At 41.4% G+C, this 20615-nt stretch overlaps 1 protein-coding gene across 4 annotated transcripts; it reads left to right on the top strand.

Annotated features, from left to right (window-relative positions):
• Window positions 1-2542: 2542 nt before the first annotated feature.
• On the top strand, window positions 2543-14354 carry LOC120039055 (erlin-2-like). Of its 4 annotated transcripts, none has more exons than XR_005475338.1 (13): window positions 2543-2646; window positions 2969-3044; window positions 5298-5405; window positions 5571-5652; window positions 6396-6442; window positions 6569-6630; window positions 7703-7828; window positions 8023-8096; window positions 9030-9088; window positions 9363-9454; window positions 9633-9766; window positions 10981-11060; window positions 11413-11529. XR_005475338.1 is itself a non-coding variant. In XM_038984616.1 (13 exons), exons 1-13 carry the CDS (start codon window positions 2577-2579, stop codon window positions 11581-11583), a joined length of 1137 nt encoding a protein of 378 aa, XP_038840544.1. In that variant the 5' UTR covers window positions 2543-2576; the 3' UTR covers window positions 11584-14354. The 4 variants fall into 4 exon arrangements, 3 of the variants coding, with proteins under 3 accessions (XP_038840544.1, XP_038840601.1, XP_038840652.1); XM_038984616.1 differs by having other exon boundaries at window positions 9677-9766; window positions 11413-14354; XM_038984673.1 differs by lacking the exon at window positions 2969-3044 and having other exon boundaries at window positions 9677-9766; window positions 11413-11583.
• Window positions 14355-20615: the final 6261 nt, after the last annotated feature.

Below are 20615 nucleotides of genomic sequence, written 5' to 3'. Positions count from 1 at the left end.
CCAGAATGTATGATAAACAGAGTAGCAGCAGCGTATATGATGATTGTATGTGAGTTTGTGTGTGCGTGTGTCTAGAGTCAGTATGAATGTGTGTGCGTGGTATGTGTGTGTGAGCAAATGGTGTGTGTGTGTTTGTGTGTGTTGGAGTGTCAGTGTGTAGAATGTGCATAGAGTCAGTGCAAAAATATCAATAAAATAGAAGGGTCAATGCAGATAGTCCGTGTAACCATTTCGTTAGCTATTTAGCACTTATGGCTTGGGGGTAGAAGCTGTTCAGGAGCGTGTTGGTGTCAGACTTGACGCTCCGGCACTGCTTGCCGTGCGGAAGCAGAGAGAACAGTATATTGCTTGGGTGGGTGGAGTCTTTAACGATTTTCCGGGCCTTCCTTTCACACTGCCTGATATAGAAGTCCTGGATGGCAGGGAGCTCAGGCCCAGTGATGTACTGAGCTATTCGCACCACCCTCTGTAGCGCCCTCCGATCAAGAGCGGTGCAGTTTCCATACCAAGCATTGATGCAGCCAGTCAAGGTGCTCTCAATGGTGTAGCTGTAGAACTTTTGAGGATTTGAGGGTCCATGCCAAATCTTTTCAACCTCCGTAGGGGGAAGAGGTACTGTCGCGATAAAGATGAACGCCAGAAGAATCACATAATAGCCAAGTTGGTTCGGAACTCCTTATAATCAACTGAAACTATTTGAAAATATTAGACTACCGTGGCATAACTTTATATAAATATTTGGACACCCCCAAAATGTTCAAGACAACATTGGTCCTCAAATGGCTCTCAAACAAATGACAATGAGGGAGTTTGATAAAGTGAACCGGGCTATGGCCGGTTATGTGAATGGGCAAAAGTGGTGAGGGAGGATCACCCTTCTCAAATCGAACGATAATCTGCGCCGCTCGGTCATGTTGTCAACAATGCAGCATGATGCATCGTTTAGATACACACATCTCTTTTTCATAAAATATACACTACTGTTCAAAAGTTTGGGATCACTTGGAAATGTCCTTGTTTTTGAAAATCTCAACGTCAACAGTGAAGAGGCGACTCCCGGATGCTGGTCTTCTAGGCAGCGTTGCAAAGAAAAAGCCATATCTCAGACTGGCCAATAAAAATAAAAGATGGGCAAAAGAACACAGACACTGGACAGAGATAACGCTTTGTCTTTGCAACTCTGCCTAGAAGGCCAGCATCCCGGAGTCGCCTCTTCACTGTTGACGTTGAGACTGGTGTTTTGCGGGTACTATTTAATGAAGATGTCAGTTGAGGACATGTGAAGCGTCTGTTTCTCAAACTAGACACTCTAATGTACTTGTCCTCTTGTTCAGTGCACCGGGGCCTCCCACTCCTCATCCTATTCTGGTTAGAGCCAGTTTGCGCTGTTCTGTGAAGGGAGTAGTACACAGCGTTGTATGAGATCCTCAATTTCTTGGCAATTTCTCACATTGAATAGCCTTCATTTCTCAGAACAAGAATAGACTGACAAATTTCAGAAGAAATGTATTTGTTTCTGGCCATGTTGAGCCTGTAATTGAACCCACAAATGCTGATGCTCCAGATACTCAACTAGTCTAAAGAAGGCCAGTTTTATTGCTTCTTTAATCAGAACAACAGTTTTCAGCTGTGCTAACATAATTGCAAAAGGGTTTTCTAATGATCAGTTAGCCTTTTAAAATGATAAACTTGGATTAGCTAACACAACATGCCATTGGAACACAGGAGTGATGGTTGCTGATAATGGGCCTCTGTACATCTACGTAGATATTCCATTAAAAATCAGCCGTTTCCAGCTACTTCTGATCAATTTGATGTTATTTTAATGGACAAAAAATAATTTTCTTTCAAAAACAAGGACATTTCTAAGTGACCTCAAACTTTTGAATGGTAGTGTATGTTTGAATTTTCAAAATAGTTATTTTGGGAAGGCAGATAAAGCCTTTTAATCAAAAACAATTACTTTTGCATGTGAAGCAGAGAATCCGACTCATTACCCCACGTGCTTAACCTACATCACTTCGGACAAAACAGGGCGCCAAGCTCATGCCCGGGAGGCAGCCCGGTTCCAAAACGAATGCAATCAACACAGGCCCGGGGCATTACTTGAATCCCCTCACTGGACAGTCTATATGACCACACAGGACCTTCCATTACAACACTCTCATCTGCATACTGGATTTAGGGGTGGTTTTATACCATTACATGTTCCCCACTAATTATGATTCTCTGTGAAGCACTGACCAAAACTATGGTTCCTACCTTGTTACAGTAATATAAAAGCAACTCTGCCCTATTGTATCACAGCAAACAGTGTAGAAATGTACTTATCAGTACACTTGTATAAATGCATAATATAAATGCCACAATTAATCGAAAAATAAACCTAGATATTTGATTTTTTTAAATCACAGAAACAACTTCTACATAACAGTCAGAATATTTAGCTTTCTTTGATAGTCTTTGTTGCCCTCTACCGGTTTTGAAGGATATTCCCTCTAAAGGCACTGAAGAACGCACAGCTGATGACGCATGACGCAAAATGAGGAAGTGAACTTTGTAGTAGGTGTTAGCAAATGTTGTTAGCGTATAAGTTTTGTATGTATTTATTTTTTTACCGTGGAGGCACCTCGTGTAATAATACAGGTAATAATACGGGTTTCGAGTACACTTTTATCAATGGCCTTTTCAAGTATCTAACGTTACATGCAACAACAATGTATGTGAAATATTTAGTCAATGTAGGTTAGATACCATCCTCTGTAGGAACTAAAGATAGCTTAAAGATAGCTTAAAAAACTAACGTTAAACTGTTGTTGCACAATGCCTGTTACGTAGTTGGCTTATCTTGTTTTGCGTTACTGGGAGGGGTGTATGAGTAAATCCAAGACTGGGCGCTTAGCTAGGTAATTCATGTTTAGCTGTCAGCATTCTGTCAACTGAAAGTGAAACAACTTCTCCATGTTAGACTTAGAAAGTGGAACCAAAGATACTGAACCAAAGATGACTGAACCTTCACGTGCGAGCTCAAGTTTCACGACCTGGTATGAAAAGCCTGCACGCTGTCTTTGATTGATTGACTGACTTAGTTGTCTAGACAAGATCACTATAGTAGCTTTATATTATTCTTGTTGTAGCTGTGCACAGACTAATAACTTGTGGCAGCCTTCAGTTGTGGATGTTTTCGGAGTGAGGTGAGGCAGGCGAGAAGTTTCCATGCCTTTCTTGGTCAATCCTCTTATAATGTTGTAAGGTCAGTCAGTCCCTGCTGATGTCTCAGCTAAGCTTCTTCTTCCTGACTAATAGGAGTTTACCTTGACAGCAGCATGCCTAGCTGGAACAGAACGTTTTAGTAATGTTTTACAACGTAGTTTTTTTTGCCAGCTGAATGATCTCACATCCAGACTCTTCTATTTACAAATAGAAGGCTCTGCTCAGATGTTGTTTTCAACTACATGCAGCTGATTCTATTCTAATCAACTGTCCTAACATCCACAACGTGCAATATTACTATTTACTACACTAAAACAACATTTTTGTAAAAGCGGTAGAATATTTGTAAGGTTATGTATTAGATTAGACTTCAACTCTTCAGTGAAAGGTATCAACAGTGCATTCTGAAAGTATTCAGACCCCTTCGCTTTTCCACATTTTGTTACGTTATAGCCTTGTTCTAAAATTGATTAAATAAAACAATCTCATCAATCTACACACAGTACCCCATAATGACAAAGCAAAAACAGTTGTTTTTTAAATAAATGTCTGCAAATCTATTTAGTTTTATAACAGGAATAACTTATTTATGTAAGTGTTCAGACCCTTTGCTTTGAGAATTGTAATTGAGCTCAGGTGCATCCTGTTTCAGTTTGATCATCCTTGAGATGTTTCTACAACTTGATTGGTGTCCATCTGTGGTAAATTCAATTGATTGGACATGATTTGGAAAGGCACACACCTGTCTGTATAAGGTCACACAGTTGTCAGAGCAAAAACCAAGCCATGATGACGAAGGAATTGTCTGTAGAGCTCCGAGACAGAAGGAATTGTCCGTAGAGCTCCGAGACAAGATTGTGTCGAGGCACAGTTCTAGGGAAGGGTACCAAAACATTTCTGCAGCATTGAAAGTCCCCAAGAACACAGTGGCCTCCATCATTCTGAAATAGAATAAGTTTGGAACCACCAAGACTCTTCCTAGAGCTGGCTGCCCGGCCAAACTGAGCAATCGGGGGAGAAGGGCCTTGGTCAGGGAGGTGACCAAGAACCCAATGGTCACTCTGACAGAGCTCCAGAGTTCCTCGGTGGAGATGGGAGAACCTTCCAGAAGGACAACTATCTCTGCAGCACTCTACCAATCAGGTCTTCATAGTAGAGTGGCCAGACGGAAGCCACTCTTTAGTAAAAGGCACACAACAGCCCGCTTGGAGTTTACCAAAAGGCACCTAAAGAACTCTCAGACCATGAGAAACAAGATTCTCTGGTCTGATGAAACCAAGATTGAACTCTGGCCTGAATGCCAAGCGGCAATTCTGGAGGAAACCTGGCACCATCCCTATGTTGAAGCATGGTGGTGGCAGCATCATTCTGCGGGGATGTTTTTCAGCGGCATGGACTGAGAGACTAGTCAGAATCGAGGGAAAGATGATCGGAGTAAAGTACAAAGAGATCCTTGATGAAAACCTGCTCAGGACCTCAGACTGGGTTGAAGGTCTCTGAATGTCCTTGAGTGGCCCAGCCAGAGCCCAGACTTGAACCCGATCAAACCTGAGCCTGGACTTGAACCCGATCGAACTGAAAATAGCTGTGCAGCGACGCTCCCCATCCAACTTGACAGAGCTTGAGAGGATCTGCAGAGAAGAATGGGAGAAACTCCCCAAATACAGGTGTGCCAAGCTTGTAGCGTCATACCCAAGAAGATTTGAGGCTGTAATCGCTGCCAATGGTGCTTCAATAAAGTACTGAGTGAAGGGTCTGAATACCTATGTAAATTTGATATTTCCTTTTTTTTTTTTTTTACGTATATATATATATATATATATATATATATGCAAAAATGTATAAAAACCTGGTTTTGATTTGTCATTATGGGGTATTGTGTGTAAATTGATTAGGGGGAAAAACGATTTAATGCATTTTAGAATAAGGCTATAACATAACAAAATGTGGAAAAAGTCAAGGGGTCTGAATACTTTACGAATGCACTGTAAGCTTGATTATTATTTAATTAATCCATCCTCTGTCCAACATTGTGCATGCCAATCCTTTAAAAACAAATGGTTTATTCTTCCTCTTCTTCCCAGGATGGCACAGTTGGGTGCCATTGCCTCAATAATCTGTGCGATTGGAGGCGCAGCTCTCTTCGCCTCTGTTCACAAGATTGAGGAGGGACACACTGGAGTTTACTACAGGTCAGATTTATGTTATGTCTTCATTTAAATGTATATTTTTATTTAGCACAGACATGTCGCTTCGACATGCATGCAGAGTAAGGAATCATATCATCTCTATTTGTGGCAGATCTATCTGTTATGTTGCTCCCTCCTCAACGTGTCCTTGACTTGTGTGTTCCACAGGGGAGGAGCTCTCCTGACCACCACCAGTAACCCTGGGTTCCACCTCATGATGCCTTTCATCACTAACTTCAAGTCTGTGCAGGTAAGACTGGTGTCTTAGGCCCTGGGCATGACTGGTCTGACTGGGGTTTAGGCTGAAATAGAGTTGAACAAAGAGAGGAACTGAAACCTGACTGGTTTCTGAGGTGAAATGTACTAGGGCAAAGGCTGAGGCTGGACTTCATTCAAACAGGAAAGTTTAGGCAGTTTCTTTGTTTACAAAAGTCACCCTGTGCTTGCACACTTCTTATTCTGAAAAGTGACAGCAAATCTATGATGGGAGTCTACCAGGAGTGTATTCACTAGGAACCAAACGGAACGAAGCGGGGAGGAACCTGCCTATATTTGTCTAATAGGAAATCTAGGTTACGGTTTCTGTTACAGAACATTTAGCTACGAGTGTGCTACTAATGAATACACCCCTGGTAGGTTTGCAGGTTTTCATACAGTGGTATTGTCACATACACCGGATAAGTGCAGTGAAATGTGTTGTTTTACAGGGTCAGCCATAGTAGTACGGCACCCCTGGGGCAGATTAGGGTTATGTGCCTTGCTCCGATTTTTCACCTCGTCGGCTCGTGTATTCGAACCAGCTATCTTTCGGTTACTGGCCCAACGCTCTAACCGCTAGGCTACCTGCCGCCCAAAGACCTGTCAGAAGAGTTTTTGGACCATGGGGAAAAGAACTACTGTGTAAATACTACAATGTAGGTTTTATTGAATTGAGCCCTGCAGAAATGATGGATTTGTGGAGTGTTTAACACCTTCTCTTTCTGTTCTTTGTAGACCACTCTACAAACAGATGAAGTGAAGAATGTACCATGTGGCACAAGGTAGGATTGTCTGTCGCCACTGCCCGAAATAAACTTCATGGATGGAAAGATTACCAGCTACTTTTATCTCCATTCTTGAAAATGTATTGCATGTATGTCTAGTTACTTTCTGTTTTATTTGTTCAGTGGGGGAGTGATGATTTACTTTGACCGGATAGAAGTGGTGAACTACCTGGTACCCTCAGCAGGTAAAGTCATAAGCCAAAGCATCAAACATTGGAGCAATTTTGACAAGGGGCTCAAGTTTTGTCTCTCTCAAGACAAAACTAAAACTGATCTTACTCGTGACATAAAATGTCTGATGTTCAAATCCCTCTTTAGTATATACGCTATATTGTTTCAAAACCAGTGAAACCCATGTATTGTAACAGTGTGTTGTCTGCTGCATCATCATTCCAAAGGGAGGCTACTCCATGTTCTCTCAAAGTGTGCTCCGAGTCTCTTTTGTTATGACAAATGTAAGGGGTGGGTGGAACGAGGGGATGGTTGTGTACTTAGCAGTGTTGTAGTAATTGAGACCTGTCTCTTTTTTTTCACCATTCTGAATTTCTAAAGAATCGGTATGTTGTTGTAAAATACGAACACAGATATACTGGACATTTTGAACTCTTATGCTGGCAATTTGACACAATTTACTATCCCCCTCCAGTCTTGATCTTGACTCTGACTCTATTTGCTCCGGTCTTGAATCAGTCTCGCTTCAGGTGGTCTCGAACACAACACTAGTACTTGGCAACCATTTTGAACACGGCTTACTGTAACCCTGCGATAGACTAGCTTCCGGTCCAAGGGGTGTTACTTGTACATCAAGCTGCCTGATGCTAAGAAACAGGAGACAGGAGGCTTCTGCCCTATGGACCGTTCTGGCTCGGACCAAGCTCCGTATTTACTGTAGCAGCTACTACTTACTTACTTTATACTGCTTTCACATAGGATTTACGGTACTGTATCAAAAAATAAATAAAACAAATGGAATATTGAATACCTTTCAGATATAAAGAAAAGGCGGGAAAAAAGTTGGCGGTATGGTAAAGTTGGTGTAAAAACTTCTTGGTGTGAAAGGGATATTACTGTAGCGGGGAGAACGGCTCATAATAATGGCCGGAACGGAGCAAATGGAATGGCATCAAACACCTGGAAACTGTGTTTGATACCATTCCACCAATTCCGTTCCAGTCATTGCCACGAGCCCGTTCTCTCCAATTAAGGTGCCACCAACCTCCTGTGCTGTAGTCATTCTTCTTTGTCCTTTCTCTGTAGTGTATGATATAGTGAGGAACTTCACAGCGGATTACGACAAGGCCCTGATATTCAACAAGGTTCACCATGAGCTCAACCAGTTCTGCAGCGTCCACTCTCTACAGGAGGTCTACATCGGCTTGTTCGGTAACTAATCAATATTCAAAGGGTTTCAAAGGCCTAGTGTTGTCTCTGGGTGGTCCCAAATGGCATCCAATTCCCTACATAGTGCACTACATACTGCAAAACGACTATACTGTATAGTGAATAGGGTGGTGTGTGGGATGCAGCCTCTGTCTCCATTGTGTGCGTTTGTGCGTGTGTGTGTTGGTTTCCCTCAGACCAGATAGATGAAAACCTGAAGCTGACCCTACAGGAGGATCTGACCTGCATGGCTCCTGGACTCATTATACAGGTACTGAGACTGGGAAGGAGACATGGAAGGAGGAAGAGACAGCAAACCATCTTAGAGAATCCTTGCATACCAGTATAAATATGTTTTTATTGAAGGTTTATATGCAAGGAATCCCGATGATTGATTTGATTTACTCGATACTCCACTTATCCTTGTGTGATCCAGGTAGAGCCACACGCACACAGGGGGTTGAATGGCAGACAGGAAACAGGGTTAAGTTGAAAGTATTGTGTAAGGTTAAAGTAGAATACTGTACTTCAACTTTATGAGGCTCCATATTGTGATAATGAATGCCAGGTGATGAGTGGGCTGCTAAGCGGCCTGGATGGACTTCAGTTACCAGCTAGAACTTAATGAAAGACGATAAACAGAACAGATCCCATGTTGCAATATCTGGACTGGAAAACGATGAGAGATTCTGTCAGACTCAAAAATGAGAGAGCGAGATGGAGGGAGAGAAATAATCATTTCCTCCCCGACCCCACCTCTGCTCATTCCTTTCCAGTTTTAAGGCCCCTCTGGGTTTAAACACTTAGCTTTTTGTCCTCATTAATCCTCTAGAAGAAACTACAATAACAGCTGTAGGTTCTGCCAGGAACGAATAACACTACAGCACAGTTCACTTCAGAGAGAGTTTGGGGAGGAGTAAGATTGCATTTGTTCTTTTGTGCTCCCAAATTGAACTAGGTCTGTGCCCCAAAAGGCACCCTTCCCATGACCAGAGCACTATGGGGCTGGGTCAGAGGTAGTGCACTACAAAGGGAATAGTTTGTCGTTTGGCATTTGGCCTAGATGATTCCCTGGTGATGGAATGCCTCTTATTGCCATGTAATGACTTGCAGTTCCACAGTAAAACAAATGTTCAATATGATCTCAATCATCTCTCCGTCACCCCTCTTTTTCACGGTTGTGGTTCGGCAATCTTGACCACAGGCGGTCCGAGTCACGAAGCCCAACATCCCTGAGAGCATTCGGAGGAACTACGAGATGATGTGAGTAGAACAGTTGGCTGTGTAACACTGAAACATTCTAGAACACTGCAACACTCCATATTCCCAACTCCCTTACGTCCTGTATTCGTATTCTCCTCAAACTCGGATGTATCCCAAATGGCACCCTATTCCCTCTATAGTGCATGATCTTTGACAAGTGCACTACATAGGGAATAGTATGCTATTTGGGACACTCACTGCATGCTGTGGGACTAGAGAAAGATATTAACCAACTTTTAGCATGCACCTTTAATCTCTCTGTGTGTGTGTTTAGGGAGGCTGAGAAGACAAAGCTTCTGATTTCTGCTCAGACTCAGAAGGTGGTGGAGAAGGAGGCGGAGACAGAGCGGAAGAGGGCTGTGATCGGTCAGTCATGTGATTGGTCAGACACTAACGCACTATGACCTTTACATTTTCACAGAAAAAAAAATATTAAACTGACATTTTATAATAATACATTACATTTATAAACAAATGACTGTAAGTCTGTTTTGTTGAACTCATTTTTAAGAGGAATTCTGCCCGTTTTCTCATTTAATCCCAGAATGTAAGGCTCATTTCCTGTCTCCTCCATGTGCTGCTCTACAGAGGCAGAGAAGTTGGCTCAAGTGGCTGAAATCAAGTTTAGCCAGAAAGTCATGGAGAAAGAAACAGAGAAAAGGATCTCTGAAATTGAAGGTGTGTATGTGTGTTTGGCAAAACAATAAGACTGTATATTTAAGCAATAAGGCCAGAGGGGGTGCGGTATATGGCCGATATACCACGGCTAAGGGCTGTTCTTTGCAACACGGAGTGCCTGGATACAGAGCCGTGGTATATTGGCAATATACCGCAAACCCCATGGGTGCCTTATTGCTATTATAAACTGGTTACCAACGTAATTAGAGCAGTAAAAATACATGCTTTTGTCATACCCGTGGTATACGGTCTGATATATCACGGCTTTCAGCCAATCAGCATTCAGGGCTCCAGCCACCCAGTTTATAATTGTCATTAGGCCACTGGTCAGTGAAATGGCATGCTAGCATAACAGGGCTTTTAAGATGCTCTACATTTTTGTCCTTTTCCCTGTGGGTCATGATGATAGACAGAGGAGTCTCCTGAAGATTGACTATGGGAGCTCAAAGCTTAGTGCAATACATTTAGACATACCCCGTCACTGCTCCCTCCTGTCTTCAGAAACGCAGCACCTGTTTCCACGATGGTGTCGTAGCCTATTCCCTTATCATAACCTTTCTTTTTGTTTCTCCGGCTAGGCCTACGTTACACATTTTCGCATGTGCTAGGCTATCCATGGAAAGTAAACTTGTCGTATTCTCACGTGGGGAGAGGGAACATAAGCTCTGGCATAGACAAATTGGAACGTTTTAGCACAACACAAATAAGGGACAGTTCCCGGCTCGACACACTCAGTGCGTGGCTGGTAGCCTTATGTCTGCCTCGCCACTCACAGAATGGAATTCGTAACACAACAAGCTCCTGGGTTTTTAAAAGTATTATCTTGATTTTTAAATGTTTCCGACCCACAATGTAATTCTGAACCGCGAGCCAACCCACCGGTTGAAATAATGTTTTCATTCCACCCGCCAGCTGATTATTTTTGCGAATCACCCGCCGGGAACCGTGGATATCTGACCCGATGCAGAACTATACTAACGATTGGCCCAATAGGGTAAATGCAGATGGGCAACCCTATGCTTCAGCCTATTTATGTATAGCCACTATGCTGCATCAGTTGGGCTACAGGTATTAATGCTAATAGCATACCTGATAATATGGACCATACATAGGTTATAGGCATGGTCCAATATGTTAAAATGATTTTACTAGGAGGTGGAAATAATATTATAGATGGCGTCAACACAATTTGACGTCTAACCCCTGGGTTGCAGACGGAGCATTCTTGGCTAAGATGAAGGCCAGGGCCGATGCAGAGTTCTACACAGCAGAGAGAGCGGCCGAGGCCAATAAGGTGAGAGGAACATACTGTGAGGAACAGCTGGTCCTCCTTGGCCCTAACCCTTCCACATTTGCAGATCTGAAGGATCTGTAAAATCAGGGTGGTGAAAGATCTCTCAGCTCCCTCCATGTTGCTTCCTCCATGCAGATCTACAAATATCCAAGGCTTAGAGCCAAGGGGAGGTGGTAGGGAGTGAATTCAGACTGGCTGGAACAGTGAGAGAGAGAACACACTGCCCCTCAGGCTACAATCTAACAGCATCACAGGACAACCATCACTGGCTTCTGCCTTCTCTCTCTCTCCTCTCTCCCTCCATCTCCACCCTCACTTTCTTTCTCTCCCCCCTCTCTCTCTCCACTCCCAGTTGAAGCTGACGCCAGAGTATCTGCAGCTTATGAAGTTCCAGGCCATAGCAGCTAACAGTAAGATCTACTTTGGGAGTAAGATCCCCCAGATGTTTGTTGACTCTGGCCCCTCCACTAAGGCCTCTGATGCCATGGACGTCCTAACTGAACAGATCCTGGACCTAGACTGATGGAGGGATGGAAAGGAGAAGAGACCCATCCCAGGACTGGAGCTGTGGAGCTAGGCCCATGCCAGCCACAAGGTGGGGTGAAAGATGAGCCTTGGGTACGTGTCCCAAATGGAACCCTATTCCCTATATAGTGCACTACTATTTTTTGAAGTATCTGGCCAGTGAAAATCTTAGTTTAAAAATTGATATTCTGTTAACTCATACCAAAATGTTTTTGACTTGTCTTATTCATATTTGTGGCCAAAGACCTTTACATTTTTAGGGAAAAAACACTTCAAAAACCCCACCTCAAACAGTCCGTTAAAAAAAAAAATGTTATGCTTGCTATTTCCTCATAAAACATGTCACGTTGTCTGAGCTGGCCAATGAGCGGTCTACTAGCATGAATATTTTTAATGACCAGTATACGGCCACACCATTCTGTTGTTGGGTTACGCCCATAACATTCAAACACAGGAAAGCTGCTTTTTAACATACTTAATTGCCAGTTTTTTTGGAAGGAAAACTATTTCACTCATATGTTATTAATTATAGGTCATATTTCATAGAAGTCTGGTACACAGATACTTTAAAGAGGCAATCAGCAATTGCTACGTTCACGCTTGTTTTACTCCAGTGTTTGTTCACAAAGTAAATGTAAACAAACACTATATAGCCTCAACATGACCCATAGCTGTTTATTAATTTTAGTGGTTACATTCTTCCAGCCCCATCCCTCATCTTTTTACCAAACATTTAAAAATATATATACGGTACTGCTGATTGCCTTTTGAAAGCGCAACTGAAGGCAAACAACTTCTCTGATAGAAAATGGCATGTGTGGCATCTATATTAGTCAAACATTTATTCTAGTGTCAAAATTTACTACAAAGTGTAAATAGGATAATTTTGTACATAAAGTCAGTCTTGTCCAAAACTGAGTTTTGTAAGTGAGTTCTTCATGACTTACTTGAGGGTTGGGTTTTGATTTCAACAATGCTCACTTGCCCACTAACACAGGGTTACACAGCTGTGGTGATTGCCTCTATCCAATCCTACTGCAGAACACACAGACAGTGAGACATACCTGCCCATTAGCAGGTAACCCGGGACCGGTTTAAAAAATGAATGGAAGTATGGAGGTGGTTTTGTGCCTACAAAAAAAGGGGTTAAATATGTGTCCAAAAAAACTAAATATTTCCTGAACTTTCTTATATCTCCTAGATATAGGACAGACACTTCAAAACCTTATTCCTTATGATTTCCTGTCTTTTTTCCCATTTATGAATGTGTTATTCAGTGCATTTCTAAAGCCCAAATTAAATTTTTAATCACATTTTTGTATAGATTTTTTTGATACCTGCATGGGCCTAAAATTCCAAATCAAATAGCTAACTGATCCATGGTTTGACCAATTCCATGTCAGCTTAGTAGAACCCCTACCCATAAGTGCACTACTACCCATAAGGCTCTGGTCAAAAATAGTACACTATATAGGGAATAGGGTGCCTTTTGGGATGCTACCCTGGACCGGAGGTTTTACTAGCCCTACAACAGACTATTCTAAGACTGTAGGCGAAACAATGATATATTGAATGTAACAGTGTGGTTTGGGATATTTTAAACATGAATTGAACTTTTGCAAGTGTATGATGTATGTTTTGTAACTTGATTTAATTGGTAGTGCTTTCATGTATTTTCTATGTGTTGCATAGCTCATAATACTGTAAGTGTATGAGATATATGTGCAGAGATATAGTTGTGTATGATTAACTACATTATTAATGATTCATTTACTTAATCATACACAATACATTGTTTGGAATACCTAGTTTCTTCATACAGATCCCTCTCCCATATGAATTGGCTGACTGTCTATCTTATCTCACCAGGATCTTATCATAATAGCAGATGTAACAGATCTTGACTAGCCCACTGAATGAACATTACTTGACCTCTGTTTCAGAGAGTGAGCATTGATATTCAATTGTTTTTTGACTCAAGAAAAGTCCAGGTTGACTTGTTTTTCTCTCAATTATCTAGAGTTATGCTGGACAAAAGGCCATTGTTATATTCATGTCTGCTCTTGAGAGAGTGTCCTAGACACAACAGAGAGTATCTGTTAGACTTGAGATATTGAGAAACAAGCTTCTCCTTGAGTGTGAACATTGTCCCATGCTGGAACAGAGAGAACAATGGCTTCTCTGTCAGTAGTAGTCATAGTATGAGGGATACAGATGAACACATTGACAAACCACCCTCCACTCAAAGCACTTTCTACTGGTGGTGTTTGACGGTTGGTCTCATGCTTTGCCACTCATTTTAAACCATCCCATTTTATTTTCTGGTATTGACTACAAATGTTGTAGGAATGGCACTGAACTACACAGATGGAAACCTTTTCTGAAACTGAGGCAGACTTTGGGCTGAAACTCTCCTGGTTTTGCTTGGGAAGGGAAGGGGGGTGACATTAAAAAAAGGGTTTGGGACTCAATATAAAAGTATAAATTATCTTCCGCATCAAATCTTCCTGGGAATTTTGGATCTGTGACATTATCTAATTGTACATTATACAAAAAGTTCTACATACAATACAAGCCTCACACTCATTGATGAACCATCTTAACTCTGCTATTGCCTATCCCCATGATTTGGTGAAGGGGTGATACCAACCAAATCCAATTTGATTGGTAACACACACATATTTAGCAGATGTTATTGCGGGTGTAGTGAAATGCTTGTGTTCCTAGCTCCAACAGTGCAGTAGTATCTTAACAATTCACAACAATACACACAAATCTAAAAGTAAAAGAATGGAATTAAGAAATAAATAAATATTAGGATGACCAGTGTCGGAGTGGCATTGACTAAAATACAGTATGAAATTAGTAAAGCAGTATGTAAACATTATTAAAGTGACTAGTGTTCCATTATTAAAGTGACCAGTGACTCCATGTCTATGTACATAGGGCAGCAGCCTCGTACGGTGCAGGGTTGAGTAACCGGGTGACAGCCGGCTAGAGAGCGCTATTTAACAGTCTGATGGCCTGTCCAACCACTCCCAGTTCAGTATTCGAGAAAAAAATTAAAATAGCAACTTTTGTCGTTATCTGCTAGGCATTTCATACAGGCTCTACATGAAGAAGAAAAAAAATTCTCCTGACATTGGATATTAAGAGCATTACAGGTGCGTGCTTTAACAGTACATTTTATTCTGATTAGTCCTTTCTCGTCTGCGGTTCATGACAGACCATGTCCATAGATGTTAATCTCGTCAGTGTGACGCATGTTTGTTGAAGATTGGACCAGACCTCGTTATTTTCGAAATAAATCTAGTCATCTTACATGGAAAGGAATGGTGGAAAGAAAAAAACAATAGTGTGTTTTTTTTCTTGTTATTAGCTGACCATATGTTAGTCATTCATATTGGAAGGATGAGTCAATGGTATAAACATCTAATGGGGTTTTCATGAAAGATGCAACAGCAGCTTTTTGACTCTTTCACACACTGGTGCCCTCAGTGTAGTGTTTGACTGAGTTCATTTGGGGTGAATCATTTGTATGTTTTTCACCAACGCTTTGACTAAAGCAATGACAACTTGTTTGAGAGGCACTTGTGTTGTATCCATTAAACTGTTCTCTCAATGTAACACTGGTTTGTTCTGGCTGAGTTAGCTTCGTTAGCCGTGTGAGTGACAACCTGTATAAACTGTTTGTTAAACTCTCTCAGGTTGACTTGACTGATTATGACTTGAAGGAGACTCTTTTTGCACTCGCTCACTGATGTTAAATTGTGAATCAGAAATCCATAATTTTGTAATGTACACAATAAAATGTGTTTTTCTTTGACGACGAGGTACTTAGTCTTGAAATGTAGTCTGTTTTTATTGCCTTTTTCTTACATTGCCCTTTCACATCTGTCAAACAAGAAAGACTGATGAATCTTGATTTTGCAATTTAGGAGGGGTAGACAGTTACATACCACAGCCTATTAGAAAAATTATATTTATCTGCTTATGTTATTTAAACTATGATATCTTCACTGACATTCAGACTATTGCACACCATATGGACTGGATTTCAGAAGTTATGGAGAAGAGAAGTTACCCAATTTCAGGTGCAGGTGAAATGTTTAATAAAACAACAAAACCAGTAATGAGACAATTCCATAAGGCTACACGCCAGTAAACAAGAACAATACCACCTGGTGAGAAAACGTAAGGGAGTGACATATAAAGGGGAGGAAATGATGAAGTCCAGGAGAAGATGTCAGTAACATTCCAAATGTAAGTATAGTATTTCATAATGTAGCACGATTTTTTTTAACTAGGCAAGTCAGTAAGAACACATTCCTATTTACAATGACGGCCTAGGAACAGTGGGTTAACTGCCTTGTTCAGAGGCAGAGCGACAGATTTTTACCTTGTCAGCTCGGAGATTCGATCTAGCAACACTTTTGGTTACTGGCCCAATGCGCTAACCACTAGTCTACCTGCCGCCTCAAGATGACTTGATAACCTGATGTACATTGTCAAGTGCTGACAGTTCAATCACCTGTTATCTCCTGTGAGAAACCCCCTAGATTCCCAATCCGGTATGCCGGATGTGTAATCAGAAGACTGCGTAGGCAGGACCCAAGGTGCCAATATCCCTGCTTCAGATTCAGGCTTGTAGAGGTAATTTCAAGCATGAGACATGTCTAGGATTGCAAAGGGAGGGTATATTACTGGTAACTTCCGAAGCTACCGGTAAACTACCAGAACTTGGTAACTTTCAAGTTTAAAAAAAATTCGATCACATGACATCTAGTGGCCTTATTGGGTACATCAGATTATCACAGGTGTCTGTAATTATCTCTGGCCCTCCATGTGGTCATATAAAATAAGATGATTTTAAAATAAACAATATAATGACAAAGCTAATATCTTTATCTGAAGTCGGGTCTATGACATGAATTGCTTTAATCCCATAAAATTATCACAGGCTTTTAGTTTGAATGGAACACATTGAGAACACATTGATTAAGACTCAGATATCCCTGTTCCAGAGAGGGGCCCCACGCAAGATGTTTATGTGAAACCATCTGACTCCAGCATGGTATCATACACTAGACGTAACATAGTAAATGAAAATACAGGACACTGAAATTAGTATATGTTACGTTTGGTAGGGTTACATAAGACAGAAGGTTTACTTAAGGCAAACACTAAAGGAGGGTAGTTGGTCAGGGTGGATGAGTGGGCGGGTAACGTGAACGTCTAGCAACCCAACAGTTGCATGTTTGAATCTCGTCACGGACCACATTAGCATTTTTATTCATTAGCAACTACTTACTACTGTTTAGCTACTTTGCAACTACTTAGCATGTTAGCTAACCTTAACCCCTAGCCTAGCTAATGTTAGCCACCTAGCTAACGTTAGCCATAAAAAAATGGAATTTGTAACATATCATAAAAAATGGAGGGAGGCAGATTTACTATGTTACCTACCCCTAACTATCATACAAAATGGATGATGGACATCCACAAATTAATGCATGCCATACGAAATGTAACATACTGTATCATACTAAATTGAGGGAGACAGATTTACTATGTTACCTATAGTCTATGAGACCAGGCTGTGCTGCTGACTTGTATAAATTGGAATGTGATTTTTTTAAAACATTTATTGCTTCTTTGGATCTATTACCCTCCCACCAAACGACAGACAAGCGTGTTCTGTCAACCATTGTGGAAGAGAAAATAAGTATTCACTCGAGCAACTAAATGCGTACCTTCAGCTGGAGACAGTGAATTGAAGAAACTACATCATGGACTACGTTATTACAAAGTAGTAGCCAACACACTTGGATAAATGCTGAGAACACTTCATGATGGTCATTTTTGGTTTGATTAAAAAATAACCCTTCGTTTGCTGTTATTATGAATATTAGTACTTTTCTAAAACATGGGAACCCAGATGGACTGCTGCTCCAGGCGCTGTGGGATGATCTGCGAGCACAACGGGAGTTCCTCACGTCACCTTTCCTGCCCGCATGCCTCGCTTTCCTCATCCACCTTCTCCTCTGCGCACCTTTTCTAGCCTTTGAAGTGCTGGGATGTTTCTGGCCACGGATAAATCTCTACAGGATCTCGAGGACCGCTGAACCGTTGCTGTTGTGTTTGCAGCGATGGGTTGACTGCTGTTGGAGGATTTTTCTGAAATACCTGACAACTGTTCTCCCAGGCACAGCGCTTTATCAAAGAGTAAGGATTCCAAGATTTCCCGAACTCGCGCCATCATGCAGCCTGCTCATTGGGGAGGTTATCGCGTGCCTACTTTTATTTGATGCGCTGTTCTTTTTATGGCATTATTCCATGCATCGGTAAGCTTTAACCAGAATCTGGGTTTACAGCACAGGAGGTTGGTGGCACATTCATTTGGGAGGACTGGCTCCTGGTAATGGCTGGAGTGGAATAAATGGAATGGTATTAAACACATGGTTTCCAGCTTTCTGAAACGTTTATGTCAAGTAACTTGGATGCAGTGAGCAGTGTTGCATTAAAATCATCTCAAGCAAATTTGGTAATACACAAATCAAGTAAAACATTAAAATTGCATTACTAACCACGTTTCCATCAACAGTTTTATGCAAGTAAAGTTATACCGTATATAAAAAATAAAAATCACGACAGCTGTGATAGAAACGGGTAGTTTCAGTACAATTTTGTAAATGCCGACAGATCATTTGTTCGTTCGACATGGTGGGATCTTTTTGTGTCTGTAAAATTAATAATGCGAGAAATGGTGGTGGCAACACCTTTATGCACAAATATTGATATAATAACCATCATATCGAAGTAAACTTGGAGTCGCATGATTATATAATGTGTGGTCCTCCCACTATGATTTCGGGATAACATGCAGTTTATTAGGCTACAGATGAAATAAGTTATGATGAACTTCACAGGGTGGTGAAAGTGCATGGGGATCTTGATGCTCCTTTCCAATAAAAATCGAATTTTATTAGTCACATGTGCCGAATACAACAGGTAGACCTTACAGTGAAATGCTTACTTATGAGCCCCTAACCAACAGTGCAGTTTAAAAAAATATGGATAAGAATAAGAGATAAAAGTAACAAGTAATTAAAGAGCAGCAGTAAAAAATAACAATATATACAGGGGGGTGCCGGTACAGAGTCAATGTGCGGGGGCACCGGTTAGTTGAGGTAGTATGTACAGTTGAAGTCAGAAGTTTACATAAACCTTAGCCAAATACATTTAAACTCAGTTTTTCAATTTTCCTGACATTTAATCCTAGTAAAAGGTCCCTGTCTTAGGTCAGTTAGGATCAACACTTTACTTTAAGAATGTGAAATGTCAGAATAATAGTTGAGAGAATAATTTATTTCAGCTTTTATATCTTTCGTCACATTCCCAGTGGGTCAGAAGTTTAGATAAACTCAATTAGTATTTGGTAGCATTGCCTTTAAATTGTTTAACTTGGGTCAAACGTTTTGGGTAGCCTTCCACAAGCTTCCCACAATAAGTTGGGTGAATTTTGGCCCATTCCTCCTGACAGAGCTGGTGTAACTGAGTTAGGTTTGTAGGCCTCCTTGCTCGCACATGCGTTTTCAGTTCTGCCCACACATTTCCTATAAGATTGAGGTCAGGGCTTTGTGATGGCCACTCCAATACCTTGACTTTGTTGTCCTTAAGCCATTTTGCCACAACTTTGGAAGTATGCTTGGGGTCATTGTCCATTTGGAAGACCCATTTGCGACCAAGCTTTAACTTCCTGACTGATGTCTTGAGATGTTGCTTCAATATATGAACATAATTTTCTTTCCTCATGATGCCATCTATTATGTGAAGTGCACCAGTCCCTCCTGCAGCAAAGCACCCCCACAACATAATGCTGCCACCCCCGTGCTTCACGGTTTGGATGGTGTTCTTCGGCTTGCAAGCCTCCCCCTTTTTCCTCCAAACATAACGATGGTCATTATGGCCAAACAGTTCTATTTTTGTTTCATCAGACCAGAGGACACTTCTCAAAAAAGTACGATCTTTGTCCCCAGTTGCAAACCGTAGTCTGGTTTTTTTATGGCGGTTTTGGAGCAGTGGCTTCTTCCTTGCTGAGCGGCCTTTAAGGTTATGTCGATATAGGACTCGTTTTACTGTGGATATAGATACTTTTGTACCCGTTTCCTCCAGCATCTTCACAAGGTCCTTTGCTGTTGTTCTGGGATTGATTGCACTTTCGCACCAAAGTATGTTCATCTCTAGGAGACAGAACGCGTCTCCTTCCTGAGCGGTATGACGGCTGCGTGGTCCCATGGTGTTTATACTTGCGTACTATTGTTTGTACAGATGAACGTGGTACCTTCAGGCGTTTGGAATGTGTGTAGACTTGCGTACTATTGTTTGTACAGATGAACATGGTACCTTCAGGCGTTTGGAATTTGTGTAGAAGCTAGACTTGGCGCTCCGGTACCGCTTGCCGTGCAGTAGCAGAGAGAACAGTCTATGACTAGGGTGGCGGTCTTTGACAAATTTTAGGGCCTTCCTCTGACACCGTCTGGTATCGAGGGTCCTTTTCTGGTGACATGATGACCGATGCTTGACTGCAGTTTGACAAATAAAAATATTCTCTTATCTATAATAATCTCATCATGTAGACTAGTCTACCAGCATAGCGTACCCGCACTGTATCGGTGACCAGAATAGGCAAATTCAATAGGCTATTCAACGAAACAGTTTTTGTGACACAACTATCGGTGGAGTTGAAAATGCAATGGAAACACACTGAACTTTTAGATTTTTATTAAGTACAATGAAAACTTAAGCGAAAATAAAATGTTGTGTGCACTACCTCATCACGCACTGATTTTTATCTGCAGTCAGTTGGGTGGAAACACACCAAGTTTCTCAAAAACAAATTAAATCGTACTGTTCTATAACATGCTATTTACATGAAAAATATAGATTTAATTGTAAAAAAGCTAAATTCTCCTTTAACTCGGACGACCCTCATGTAGAGTCTAGAAGGAGCACATAAGGTTTGTCCCT

The sequence above is a fragment of the Salvelinus namaycush genome, chromosome 1 (genome assembly GCF_016432855.1).
Source record: "Salvelinus namaycush isolate Seneca chromosome 1, SaNama_1.0, whole genome shotgun sequence".
Taxonomy (NCBI): Eukaryota; Metazoa; Chordata; class Actinopteri; order Salmoniformes; family Salmonidae; genus Salvelinus; species Salvelinus namaycush.
Note: the sequence above shows the minus strand (reverse complement) of the source record. Positions and strands in the feature narration are given on the sequence as shown.

Bases quoted from the DNA above. Each gene is read 5' to 3' on its own strand.
- LOC120039055 (XM_038984616.1), top strand. From the start codon at position 2,577: ATGTTGTTAGCGTATAAGTTTTGTATGTATTTATTTTTTTACCGTGGA. The intron at 7,829-8,022 runs GTAACTAATCAA...GGTTTCCCTCAG, and splicing joins GGTCTACATCGGCTTGTTCG to ACCAGATAGATGAAAACCTG. The intron at 8,097-9,029 runs GTACTGAGACTG...TCTTGACCACAG, and splicing joins CTCCTGGACTCATTATACAG to GCGGTCCGAGTCACGAAGCC.